We start from the raw sequence: 14528 nt of genomic DNA, 5'->3' as shown, positions 1-14528 counted from the left end.
GATTTGCATGATGACGCATTAATAGCTCATTTACTTAGCTGTAAATAGCAGAACTGATGAACATATGTCTTGTTGACTGTGGGTTGTGACACTGAATATATGTTGTTGTTTTGGGTGATGCAATTTGATGAGCACTCACTGCGTCGTGGCTGACTGTGATGTGTCAATCAACTTTGGATACTCACAAATAGGATACACCCATTGACATTGAATGGGTCATTCATTTTCTATGGCCGCACCTCAGTTGTGTTCAGCCCAGCTGTTAGAATTTACATTATCGTCTGTCAGGGTTAACCAGTGCTTAAAATGGCACTGTTATTTACTGTCATGTGAGTGACCTTGAAGTAGCCGTAGAGAGACACTTGACATAGTGTGTGTGTGTGTGTGTGTGTGTGTGTGTGTGTGTGTGTGTGTGTGTGTGTGTGTGTGTGTGTGTGTGTGTGTGTGCTCGCAGGAACACACTCATGATCAGATTAATTGGTTGAGTTTTGACATTTGTGTCATCGCCACCAGCTTTATTGGAAATTGTGAATGCAGTGTAGGCTACATTAATAAGTTCATGATCGACCAGTTGTACTGACAAAGCAGGTGGCAAGCTTGAAACTAGCACTTGACTGCTTTTCTCTGAATTCTCTAAGCAATGTTGACGTTATCAAGCTCAAACCCAGTTTCAGGTGAGTGCTGGTCAGACAGGTATACCGAAGGAGTAGGAAGAAGATCACTACATAAATTTTTCATCTTGTGTAATCTAAGTCTTGAAGCCTATTTTTTCTTAGAGCGTGGAAACTGTGCCAATATGGTAAGATTATTTAATGTATTATGATGAAAATTAACCTGTTTCAAGACTACTTTTTCACTCAGTTGAGAACTGTTTCTAATTTCAAGGAAATATATATTGGAACATATCAGAGATAAACACAATTATGCCACAAAATTGGCTTAAAAGTTCACTTAATTTAAGAGTAAAATTTAAAATTCTGTGAAGACTGTTAAAAGAATATTTGACTAAAAGTAGCATTAAGATGTGGCGGGCGAGTGCCTCTGCTCTGCAGCTGTCCGTTTAAGCACCTTGGAGAACTCCCGTCCATAGAAGAGCGCAGCGTAGAGGTTGAATAGAGATTGTGCGTAAGGTACGTCAAAACTGCAAGGAAAAACAGATGCTGCACTGTCTGGGCTCGCCTGTCTTCACTGAGCACTGTGTGGATGTATGTGGGTGATTGTTCACTTTTACAGATTATATCAAGCTGGAACAATTTCGCTCTGCACTGCAATTCCTCGTATTGTTCCTTAAATGTGCACTGAAGGATGGTTTAATGGAAATGAAGTGCACAGGGGAGATTTGAGTGATGCTCTATGGGCCATATACATCCGTCGCATGGTAGGAAGAAACGTTTACCTTTGTCTTGCGCATTTTTTGATTGTTTCTCCTCTGGTTAAAATGCAAGCTAGTCTTTCACTGCACCACATGCAGCAGCAAGGCACCTGTTGTTTATATAGTTGCGCACTATTATGGTGTAACAAGATGCTCATGATGTTATTTTATCTCCACGCTGTAGATCGTGTTTCACGGGATTGGCCGAAGCAAATGCCAGTCAACCCTGTCTTCATGCCTGCATGGGTCGCGGTATAAACAGCATGGCCAAGGCACATTCCACTCGGTCTAAATATATCTATTAAGGCCACAGGAGGGGGAGGACTGGTGTAGGGGTTTATCCTGGGACATTTCACTGTCGTGGGTGCCCAAATCGGTTGAATTGTCTTTCGAAGATTATCAATCAATTGTTTTGTTTCACCCAAGGAGGCGAAGTTGCCCCAACAGAAACATGCCCTCTAGTCACAGCTTGAGATCCAGGAGGCGGGACAGAAACAGCGTCCTGAGCCGACCTGAGTTCTTGTCCCTGAACCAGCCCCTCCGAGGCGGCGGCCCATCTGAGAGCCGAGGCAGCGCAAGGCGACCGGGTCAAATCAAACACCAAACAAGCCAGCCATGCGAAGAACCTACCGACAGTGCCAGCAAGGAGCGGAAAGAGCCCAGCAAAATGCCCGAGGAAGACTGTATGCAGCTGAACCCCTCGTTCAAGGGAATAGCAATGAACGCCCTCCTCGCCATTGACATCAGCCTATCCAAGCGCATGGGGGTCTGCGCCTACACGTCGTCGTCCTGGGGAGGATGCCGGTCCATGGTCGCACTGCTCGCGCTTACGGGACACGGCATCACGTGGATCATTGGCACTATCGTGTGTCTCACGAGGAGTAATACTCTGGCTGGGCAAGAGGTCCTGGTCAACCTGCTGCTGGGTAAATGCGACACCACATTCACTAGAGCTCCACAACATTAATTGAAATTCAACTCCCGGATGCCCAAACGCACGTGCGTCTTAAAACAAACCTGCGCGCAGAGATAGGGGCGAGCAGCAGCATTACAACCCAGTTGATACTATAAAAAAAAATCATTTTCACCTCTGCAGAAAAGAGCACAGACCACATTTCTCAGAAACTCTCTCTCTCTCTCTCTCTCTCTCTCTCTCTCTCTCTCTCTCTCTCTCTCTCTCTCTCTCTCTCTCTCCCTCTCTCCCTATGTGTGTGGTGGTGGTGTGGCTGGGGTGGGGTGGGGTGGGGTGCATACACACATGCTTGGTCTTGGCCCAATCACAGATTATTGAAAAAAAAAAAAAAAAAAAAAAAAAAAAACAGTCCAAATCTCCTGGCTGGACTTACATTGGACTCCGATTGGAGGCTGGTAAATCTGTGGATTTAGGACGCTGTTAGGACAATTGTGTTTGGTACATTGTTCACTTGCAAATGCTTGTTCAGTATTCGTGGGCCCAGGATCATCTGGGGTCGTTTTGATCTGTCAGGAATAAATCTAAGAACATATTCACTATAGGGAATAGTTGTGCAGTGTGCAATAGTGGGCTGAGATTTTTCCATGACTGAGTAAAATCTGCTGTCGAGCATTTTTATCTGGCAAAATGGGTTTAGTTCAGCCCTGCTGTAAAGTTATTTCACATTTTTTTCCAAATGAAAGTACTTTAAAGTAGAGCTTTGAAAACTAAGTCTGGTCAGATAAATGAAGATTGGTACTGTCAGGGGCGCCGCCAGGGATTTTGGGCCCCATGAAAAGATATCTTACTGGGCCCTTGTATAGCCGACCAATAGGCAAACCTTTTTATTTCAGGCCTTTCAAGGGCCCCCTTCCCCATTGTGGCCCTGGGTAATCAGTCCCGCTTTTCCCCCCACTACGACGCCCCTGGGTACTGTCTAAGAAGCCATTTACCATGACAGTCAGTGGCAGTATAGTCATTATCTCTCTAATATCATTATCTCTTTAATATTCTTTGGCCTACTCTTCCATGTGATCTAAGGGGAGTATGGGTGAAATGTGTATTTTCATTTATCATAGAAGCCATGTTTACCTTAAAATAACCTGCAGTTCTTTCTCAGTTGTCATCCAGTCTATGGGAAAGATACAGATAGCTGCTATCTGAAGCCAGCCTTCTATCCTCAAGGCCTCGGTATTGATCACGATGTGCACCAGTGAGGATGCAATCAGTTCTAACTAGTATACCTTCACCCAGGTCAGCCGCTTCCTTACAGCTCAAGATCAGACTGTATACCGGCTTCATTCAGTTTCAGCTAGTTCTGCTAGTGTGAAAGACAAACACAACGGCTACTTCAAGACTACAGTTGAAATATAATCTTGTTGGAGACTGTGCATCAGTTTTGACATACAAATTGAAAGGGTACAAATTGAAATAGCAATATCAAATGAATAGTAGTTATACTTGTACACATGATCTTCCAGGTTTTCAGTGGCCTTGTCAGTTTCAGATGCTGTGGTGCAGATTGGTTCTTATTCAGAGCAGAAATCTCATATAAAGGAAATGTCTGTTAACTGATATTAACAGATAAGATATAATTGCAAGTGAAGGTGTCACCATGATCATCAAAATGTGCTGAAAAGCTCAGTCAGGTCTATATTAGTGTACTCTCAGACACCCATCCTTTGGGCACATCAGCAAATGGTCTAATATCGGCCACAGATGTAGCTGATCTGGATTGAGTTGCAATTCATGTTGGAGTTGAAGACACAGTAAGACTAAAATTCATTCACTGAAGTAATATAGTTAGCAGCCTCTAGCTCCAACAGAGATGTCGTCTCTACATAATAGTCAATTAAAATAATATATTTTGATACTAGAATTCCGCCAGCTAACAATCACAAGGTCTTGTGTGGCTAGACTGTAAGTAGCAATAAATGATTATAAGAGCAAACTTAGAATTGGGTTACAAGCCTTATTTTATTTTATTTCATATCAAATGTACCCTCAGTGGCCACTTTATCAGGTCCAACTGTACACTCTTATGCAGTTCAAACTCTAACTTTTAAGAATGTTTATAACATTCAGGTTTTGTTGACATTGTGGAGAATGTATAAGATTAATTCTATGTTTATTACTGAGGCTGTAGTTTGCAGAGGTCTTGTACTGGACTACATTATATTGAGAGATGTTTCTGATTTTTTGTCTCCCTATTTATATACATGAGGGGGACATAATAGTAGAAACACCTCTCAATAAAATGCAGTCCAGTACAACAGCATCACTGACTATGAGCTCAATGCCAAACATAGAATTGACTTAATACCTCTATTACTGTGACAAAAAGAAAACCTGAGCATTATAGGCATCAGAAAACTAAACTTGATGGCAGAACAGTTGCACTGAACTGCATTTGACTGTACAGGTGTACCTAATAAAGTGGGCATCGAGTTTGTATGCTATTCTAACTAGCTAATATATAAGTGCATTGATCAGTAGCAAATTTCAATGTCATAGAAAACCAGAAACCTTTAGTTTCACACTCATTTCTACAATGTGTGTAATGCAGCTGTCACTGGTGAAGTTAATTGGAGAATTGCACTGTATGTGTACACCTTTGTAAGAAGTAATATCACAAATGAAGTGGCTGAAGCATTGCTGCTTTCACAGGAACAAACAGGCTGAAGTTGGTATGTCACATCCCAAACTCCCTGTACAAATATGAGGCTGCAAAATCAGCAAAAAGCGCAGACATCTTTCCCACCAAATTGTGTGCAGTGGGCGCATTGATTTATCTCGCTGACACATAAACAGACAAGCACACAGATGGACAAACAAGGGCAATCATATAACCTCCAGCCACAGGTTTCACGCTGCATACCCTTCAGTTCATGCTACATTAGGGCATTTTGTTGATATAGATTAATATTTAATTAATATTCAAAATAGGACCTTATCTTTACACAGTATATTTTTCTCTCTGTTGATTGTGATAATTGAGGCAGCTACATCTGCTTACAAAATGTCACATAGCCGACCTATTTCTCCATTATTTCTAATTGCACATGATCCCCAGAATTGAAGTGTTCACTGCTCAGTCAGTTCAGTGTTACTCATGAGCATCCACTAACAGTAAAGAGAGGAAAATGGCTCCTTTTGGTTTAGGTTGCTAGTAGTACCAGCAACCTGGTGCAAAATAACTGTTAGGTGTGGTAGTTCATCAATATAAGAAAAACATTTTCATTTAAAGGAACTTACTCAAAAATTGCTATGGGTAGCTACAGCCACTGCTTACTGTGTGAGCTGGGTGAAATTGAGAGAGAGAGGTTAATGTTCTGTTTTATTGTCCTCTTTACATGAACACAAGGAATTTGTGCTTTACATGAACACAAGGAAGTTGTGCTTCAGGAGGGGAGTCGTTTGTGTTGCAGATTTTATAGAGAGAGATCCCAAGCTTGGCCGCATATTTTGTTTAAGACCGAGCTGTACAATAATCTGTAATTTTGCAGTGAATTTTTTTCACCGATGCAGCTGTATTTTAGGTTTCTTGTAAACCCCTAAGGGTTGGACACTTTGTGTACATGACACAAAATAAAATAAATAAATAAATAAATAAAAAATCAATCAATACTGCAAGTGACCATAGGTTTCTTTGGCTGCAGGTAGTCAACAAGATGTTGAGTTAGGTGTTTTTGCCTAAATGCACACATTTTGTCTCACAGTGGACAAAGATAAGCAGGTATGCATCATTTCAGTATTTATTCTTTAAAGCAGATGGGGCCTCTTTGGGATAAAAACATGGCACATTACTGGTTCTAATGGGAAATTATGCTGGGAGAAGGAGTGGGGTGGCAAGTCAGCCTCCCTGTACCATCGTCACCATTATTAAAGGCGTTGTACACATGCCGCTGCCCTTGTATGGCAGCAGAGGGCTGCAGACCAGTTATACCTGCAAGTGATTTGCTGGCCAACAGGAGTCAATTATAATCATAGACAGACCATGTGCTAGAAAAAAGAGGCATGAAGTAACATTTGTCTAAGGGTGTGTTAGTACTCCCACATCCAGCTTGGCAAGAGAGAGAAACAGTGGGCATTGTGGGTTTTCTCACAAACAAGTTTATCTGTGGAAATCTGGCCACATAGCTGCCCACACCTGTTGCACTTCCTGGAGTAGAGTTTCCATTCTCAGTATAGCAGGTTCCTCTTTTGAGCAGTTAATTGGAGTTCAGCACCCCAGTATGAGAGCTGATCTTGCAGACATTATAGAAGTCAAGTGATTACATCTGCACTTGCATTTATCGATTCAGAGGCTGGAATGAATTCGCTATTTTTGTCCATTTATAAAAGTTGGTACATGGTACTACACTGTGGTGACTGTAGTTGTGCAGGCAATCCTGCTGAAAAAGTTTCACTTCCACGACCATTGAATAAACTCACCAAATTTGAGTGAGGGCTGTGTCTCCAACGAGCCACAGCGGTAGCACATATTGCAGAACAGATCATTGCACAAAGAAATGAGGAGCAACGCCCTCAGACCTTACATGAAGACTGGGACTTGCAGTAACAGAAAACAACACCAAAAATAGTTTCTACAAAATAAAACTACAGAATGCCAAACTGAATTGACTTTCAAGGACATGACATGCATTCTTGTCCTTAAGGCTGGTGCATCATTTCTTGGCTCACCTCCTGCCTCACCTTTGGTTTTTTCTCAGAGGGGCACTGCCTGAAAACACCAGGTGACCTGCAACAAGCTCTGTGCTCGCATCTCAGCAGTTCCATTGATATTTGTTTACAGTGCCACTCCTCCAAACATAGTTACAAGGTGCTTCACAAGAGCAAAACAAAAGGCGGAATTCGATAAAACGCCAGTAGAACACTGATAAAAGCATACAAATAATAAAGTGTACAGAAATAAGATGTACAGTGGCAATAAACAAAAGCATAAAACTCAGTAGGAGAGGACAGCATAATCGATACTGACTGTTGAGGTTTTATAGTGCTGAGTTGGAGGGGTGTGTGAGTGTGTGTGTGTGTGTGTGTGTGTGTGTGTGTGTGTGCGAGCAGCAGACAGGGGCTTGACCATAAGTGAAAGATGGCGACGGTAGGGATATTTTTGGGAGTGCAATGGGGCTATAACAGGCAGCTGCGACTGGAACGTGGCATGTTAAATACAGACATGTTCATCCATGCCTATTCTCCTCAGTCCTGCTATTAGTTACTGTGACACACCATGACATCTGATCATGGATTTACTGCAGGTGGCACACAACTGTACATTACAGTAAAAAGCCAAGATACAGCCAACACTGCGCTAAGGAGCCACTGTAGAGTTTGCAGGACTATCTAAATAGTTGTGAGTGAGATACTGTACTTAATGGTGGAAGAATGGTGATGCATTCTCTTTTCAAAAAATGATCTGTGCCCATTCTCTTCCAAGCAGATATGATAGTTTATGCCTTTTACTTGCTTTTACTTTTACTGGTTCTCAGTCTTCTTTTGTTTACAGATTTACAAATTATGTTCAGAGGTCAGTATGGTGTAGGCGTGTGTGTGTGTGTGTGTGTGTGTGTGTGTGTGTGTGTGTGTGTGTGTGTGTGTGTGTGTGTGTGTGCGTGTGTGATGTCAGTTCCCTGGTATAGCTTTTTTTCTAACTTTATTCAGAGCAAATGAGTTTGATAGATGTTCTCAAATATTCTACCAAAATAAAAGTATTAGGGTGAATCATTTGGTTTCTGAAAATTAGATGTGAAAACCATACATTTTTCAAAGCATGTCAGCACACGTTCTTTGTCTAAGCTGCTGTCACTCCTGTTTTCTTTTCTTTTTTTTGTTTTTTCCTGCGGCAGCCCTGATCCTAGACGTCATGACTGTGGCAGGAGTCCAGAGACTGGTGAAGCGCAGAGGACCCTGGGAGATGACGCCGGGTTTCCTGGACTATGTCGCCATGGACACATACTCTTTCCCCGCTGCACATGCCAGTCGGGCTGCCATGGTCTCTAAATTCCTGCTGTCCCACCTCGTTCTGGCCGTGCCGCTCCGCATCCTGCTGGTGCTCTGGGCCTTCCTGGTGGGCATGTCCCGGGTGCTGCTGGGGAGGCACCACCTGACCGACATGGTGTGCGGCTTCGCTCTGGGCATGCTGCACTTTAGCTTGATGGAGACTGTGTGGTTGTCATCAAGCACTTGTCAGACTCTCATTTCCATAGGCACCCTTAGCTGGAGCCCCTTTAACTGAGCCTTTGATATCTAGTTAGCTAGTTCTACGAAGCCGATTTGATGCTCCATCATGTTATGGAGTTAGGAAGGTCTCGTAAACTTCTTTGCAAAAATCAGAGATTCTGCATATTGCATATTGTGAATACTTCTACAGGCCTAAATGCAACGTCAAAGACACATCAGGCAGGTCAAGAGAGTTCACAAAGCCTTTTTAAATGCTTCAAAAAATCTCTGATTTAATCCACCTACACACCTTTACTGCTTCCTCATCTCAAGTTAGGACTAGCTGAGCAGGTGAAAGAAAGAGAAATTACTAATTGGCAAGGATTTGACAAAAGCACAATGTAGAATGTTTATGTCTTGATATTCCTTTTGGAATAAACAACATCACTACCGCCCACATCCTTTGCTGAACCTCTTTCTATTCACTAAATTCTTGCAAGAGTCCCTGTGCCTCTTCCTCTTTACTCAATTACCTCTTTTTACTTCCCTTTCTGTTACTTCTTCCTCTACCCTGCATTTTTTTCAAAGGTTTGAGCTTTTCCTTTGGATGTGATTGCTAAATCAGATAGAGATGTATGATTAGATGTATCTAAAATGTATTAAATAAACAAAATTTGGATATTCCACAATGTCCCTCGTCAGCATGGTAGTGAAGTTGTTTGTGCATTTCTCACTGAAATTCTGTATTCTACTGAAAGATGTTATAGTTTTTTATGTTACTGAAATTTTCTGTTTATGTAAAACAAATAGCACATTTGCTATGTGGGATGAAGGATTTTTTACTGGACACTCAAATGGAATTTCGATCACTTCGATCACTTAGACGCTTAACTGAACTGAAGCCGACTATTGAACTGCAAAAGCTCTCACATTACAACTTCCTGATCTGCAGTAACAGACAATCACCTGTCTGTTTGTCAGTGGTGCTGATCGTACGCTGAACAACGGAAGGATGTGTGTGTGTGTGTGTGTGTGTGGGTGTGTGTGCACGAGTGGATGCATGTGCAAGATAACAACTTTGAAATATCAGTTTTGATCAAACTATGCCTTTTCTTTAATGCATTACATACTTTTTTGAATGTTTATTTTATGAACAGTGAAACCACATTTTTTTGCTGCAGCAAAAATATTTCAGTGGTTTGGGTCTCTGTAAATATAGTATGTGTATATCAGCATTTCTTTTTTTTTTTTTTTAAATCTTTTTAAAGACAAATGACTATGTTGTCTTTTCACTGTGGTTTTTCTCTCATTAAGAAAAGGAGGTGGACAGTCAGTCATTAAAATGTTGAATGCCTTCTTTAGTATTACATTATTTGTGCATGGTTATAAATATGCCATTTACAATTAACATTTTTGTTGTTTTCCTCTTGATTTTCTGGTTGAGTTGTATGCTGATGAGTGTGTGAGTGTGTGTGTGTGTGTGTGTGGGGGGGGGGGGGGGGGGGGGGGGGGGGGTTGGATTCATGCTTTGTTTCTGCTGACTCCCAAGGTCTGCAAATATTTTACACTGAAGTTTGGAGAAATATTTGTGCCAAATGCCATAAAGGAAACATCACAAAACCTAAATCTGTAAGTGGTATTCTTTGTTCTCTTAAACCTTATCAGCCCAGGAATCATCCCTGCTGCATTCCTGTGGCTGTCTACAGCAAATTATTCTGACTGACTCAAATGTCACACTTGTACAAAACGGACCATTAGCCATCAGCACGGTCAACCACTCCATCTCTTTATCTGTTTTGGAAATCCATTCTTGAAAGCTAATCTATTCATGGAAACCAATCACCATTCAACAGAAGAGACAAACAACAGGCAGCATGTGCAGAATGAAGTTGATTTCCTAACAACTGCAGACCTTTCAGTTTCCTGTCATGCTTCTCTTACCACAGGGCATCTGACAGGAAATAAACGCAGCACACTGGTGTGTTCTACGAAACTGCTCCAACGCTGTTAGTAGGAACAGAAAAAGCTTTAAAAAATACCCTCTTGCAGAAATGTTGATCTCTGCATTTGCATTATGCTTTTCCTTCTTAACAGCAGTCAAACACTGTTGAGAGATCAGAGTAAGGGGACACACATTAGAAGTGCATTAGGATCAAATGTCTCTATCTTCATTTCCTTTATTTATGCATTGATTAATACGATATCCAAATCCCACCACTGACGAAATGGTAATTATCTCAGCCAAGATAAACAGAGCACATTTGAACAGACAGGTAAAACTAGGCAAAAGTCAACATAAAGTGAAGACAGGAGGGCATCCTGAAGCTGTTTGCTTCGTGGTCTTGTTTCTGATGTGCGGCAGGTTGATCTGACAGAGAGAGAGAGATGGTGGTGGTTTTCAGAATTACTGAACATCGTGTCACATCAAAGGCATTTTTTACGTTATGACCAGCTATGATGTTATGGGTGGCTGCAGACCTTGCTGCTGCCTCTTCCTGGAAATCAATGTAAGAGAGCCAACTCACTCCTGACTAGAAGTTATCTTCGTGTCATGCAGGTTCGCTTGTGCCCGAATCAAGGCCTCCACGGCGCTACAAAGAATGCACCCTTCAATAATCCTTTGTGTATGTGCTGATAATGCTTGCACAGCTGCTTGTGTATGGGCTCATTTCCATTCACTTGGCAGACACCACACTTACTACTGTTGTGTCTTCGTGCTCTGCTTGTGTCTTCTTCCATCTTACTTTGGCACATTTGAATTCCTCTGTTGAGACAGGGGTAACATTACAGACACCACAGCTTTAACTTCCCTGTTGACACTGACCTCTCCATAGGCCCGCTGTAAACCTCTTATCATAACTTATTTTAACATCTGCTATGTGCATTCACATCTTTATTTAATTGGGGCCCTCGAGAGCAAGCACCTTTTCAAGAACACTCTGGATACACAAAGAATAACATAATACAACTGTGTATATAAAAATGATAGAATGCAAGAAAAAGATGCCAAAGCAATGCAACATACTAATAAATAACAATAACAACAGCTAAATAAAACAATAAAAACAATAAAATTATTAGTGCAAACACAGGCATACATGCTGACATGCTGACCATCGGAGAGCAAGTATTCTTGTGCCCCAGTACGATGTAAAATAGAGGAATATGAAAGAAGACCTGCGAGATATTCCTTAAGTATTCCAATAAAAAGCTTTATAGATGAACATATGCTTCTAAACACTTATCTGTTGGTCCATGTAGTTTGCATTTTGCCATCTTCAAAAGGTTATTTTTTTAAACCATGGAAGTATTTAGCCATGTGAGGGGGGGAAAGTAGTGTTTCAAATTGTTAAATACTTACTGTTACACTGTTTCCAACATTTTCTGTGACTATACAACAGATTAAAATGCACATAGTTAATGGACCACCGGTGGGAAGTGAGAGGCAGGATGAGAAGGACGACTGCTCCCTCTAGAGGAAAGTGCTTCACCATGCTCCACTGATCTTCTTTTGGCCGATGCTATCATAAAAATTGAATGAGAGCATACCCATTCAATTTCTATGGATCCTACAAACTAGTTATGAGTGCTAGTTACGGTGTTCTCATTATGGATGAAAAGGTTTTGATTTTTGTACCTATTTTCATCCAGAAAATTACTTTACAGAAAATAGTGGCCTGATATCTGCTGGCAAAATGACATTTTTTTTTTTTTTTTTTTTAATTATTACTCACTATCTTACTAAATCAATAAATAACTTCTACTGTACTCTTATATAACAGGGAATATCTTTTGAAAGTTAGCTTACTATGGATACTAAGTTGCTATAAATTAAGAAAATTCAGCAATCCACTGAAACAATTCTAACAAAGATGGATGGGCTAATTACCGTTGATTTCCCTGAGCTGAACTCTCTTGTAGCTCTGTTGTTGTAACTTTCACTTGACAAGTCAATTCAATTCGAACAAGACATCTCCATTTGTCCAATAAACTGCCACGACAATGAGCAATGCTGCCCACCAGTCACAGATGTCTCAGCTGCCATGGCAACGCAGCTTGTCTGCCCATCTCAAGTTCAGCTGAGGACGCAACAGGATGCTCCTGGCCGGCTCTACGGTATCACACGAGAGGACATGTGTTGAGTGTACTGTCACTAGCCTGACGTCAACCCTCCATGAGTGGATGGGAGAGTTTTACAATGGAAGTGAGTGAGAATGGAGAAGAATGGAGAGGTGGACAACACCCCGGCTGCGTAATCACATTAACCTGAGAGTGCAACATGATATCCACCATGCAGGTGACTGGAGGCTGCCACTAAGCCCCACATTATGTGGCTTCACTTTCCATTGTAAATACTCTCATGCAATCAACACATTCCTTGTGCTACTCAAAACAGAGTTGTGCTATTAGATTAGGGAAGGCATCAATTTCATGCACTGATATGGCCACTGGGCAAATTAATATTAGGATCTGAAGTTTATGAGAAAAGGAGAGTCAGCCCCTTTATTGGATTAGATATTTTCATTTGCACTCACATCTCATTTATGCAAAGTTATGGATTATATTAGTGTAGAGAGCATCAAAGTAAGAGAATGTTTGGAGGCTGCATCATCATTATCATCATCATCTTTATTATTATTGTTACTACTACTACTACTGCTACCAATTGTTCTGTTTCATTCTTGTTGCTTTCTGTGAACTACTATTACCAACCTACTACTAACACTGTAAAACCTGAGTAATCACTAAGTGCTGGGTATTTGAGGGTACCAGTAGGTACTAGTAGGTACTGGTGCTTGGTAAACACTAATAAAAAAAAAAAAAAGAAAAAAAAAAGAAAGAAAGAGGAAACCAGATGCCTATCGAAAAAACAAAAATAGAAAAAAAATAGAAAAAAGAACAAAATTATATTCACTGTGACGTGTAAAGTCGAATAACCTTGTCCATTTAGAAAAAGCTGCAGTAGTTGCTGTGGTAACTGTAGTTACCAGTTACTGTCACTCCTTTTCATGTTTTTTGGTAAATCAGTGATGAAATAAGTAATTATAGAGAATGTAACTTAGATCAATGAATATATATATAATTTATGTTGATTTTTTTTATATGCTACATGCACCGTATTTCATGGTTAAAGTACAGTGGCAGAGAAAAAGCCCAGGCCCAACAGTGAGGGTTAAACAGGACACAGGACAAGAGAAGAAAAACAGTAGAAGAACGCCCTCTACTGACCTCTCTTATGTACACCACTAACTCCCTGCACACTGAAGCCACCCTGGACACAGCAGCCTGCACAAATGTTTCCAAACAGAAACCTTGTCATTCAAATTAAAGCTTTATTGTGCCTTCAGTTCTGCGGCCTATTATAGCCTATAATTACACCGTTATCAGGTGCTGACAAGTTCATCATTACATATCAATCACCAAGTAACTCTGAACTGACGAAGCCATGAGCTTAGGCTATTTGTTGTGTTTTTTTTTTTTTTTTTCTTAAAATAAAATGATTACTGATCACTAATTTATATGACTTATTTTAACCTTCTTTTATAATCTTTTTAATGTGATTGAATGCATTATTTTCCAACTTTACTGGGCACTAATTCAGCATTTTCAACATGAGCTCTACAGAATGGACTGGCAGGCACAGCCACAAGGCAGCCGGCACCCCTGAGAATTCACCTGGATTGATAAATAGTTAAGTTAAGTTAAGTTAAGTTCCACCACCACACACACATACAGAGAGAGAGAGGGGGGGGGGGGGGGGGGGGGGGTTAGGGGATAAGGAGCTGTTCATATGGAAAGTAAGTAAGTGAGGGCCAAAACATTCCTAAACCTGCTTCAGTAACCTAGTCGGGATTCAGTCCAAGGAACAAGAGAACACACTCATCTGAAATACAGTCTCCTCCAACTGGCAAAGGATGATAGGCAAGAAGTAGGTTAGTGTAGCAGAGGTGACAGGGTGGCTATGGAAATCCCTCTCCAGGGGAACAATCTGCTGGCTAATGTATTTTGTTTTACTGGAGAAGTAGCCAAGGAACTCCTCGCACT

At 41.1% G+C, this 14528-nt stretch overlaps 1 protein-coding gene across 1 annotated transcript; it reads left to right on the top strand.

Moving 5' to 3' along the window:
* Positions 1 to 1189: 1189 nt before the first annotated feature.
* On the top strand, positions 1190 to 9956 carry LOC115369557 (inactive phospholipid phosphatase 7-like). The gene is made up of 3 exons (XM_030066189.1): positions 1190 to 1378; positions 1557 to 2298; positions 8171 to 9956. Exons 2-3 carry the CDS (start codon positions 1824 to 1826, stop codon positions 8557 to 8559), a joined length of 864 nt encoding a protein of 287 aa, XP_029922049.1. The 5' UTR covers positions 1190 to 1378; positions 1557 to 1823; the 3' UTR covers positions 8560 to 9956.
* Positions 9957 to 14528: the final 4572 nt, after the last annotated feature.

This window comes from Myripristis murdjan, chromosome 12 (assembly GCF_902150065.1).
Source record: "Myripristis murdjan chromosome 12, fMyrMur1.1, whole genome shotgun sequence".
Lineage (NCBI taxonomy): Eukaryota > Metazoa > Chordata > Actinopteri > Holocentriformes > Holocentridae > Myripristis > Myripristis murdjan.
Note: the sequence above shows the minus strand (reverse complement) of the source record. Positions and strands in the feature narration are given on the sequence as shown.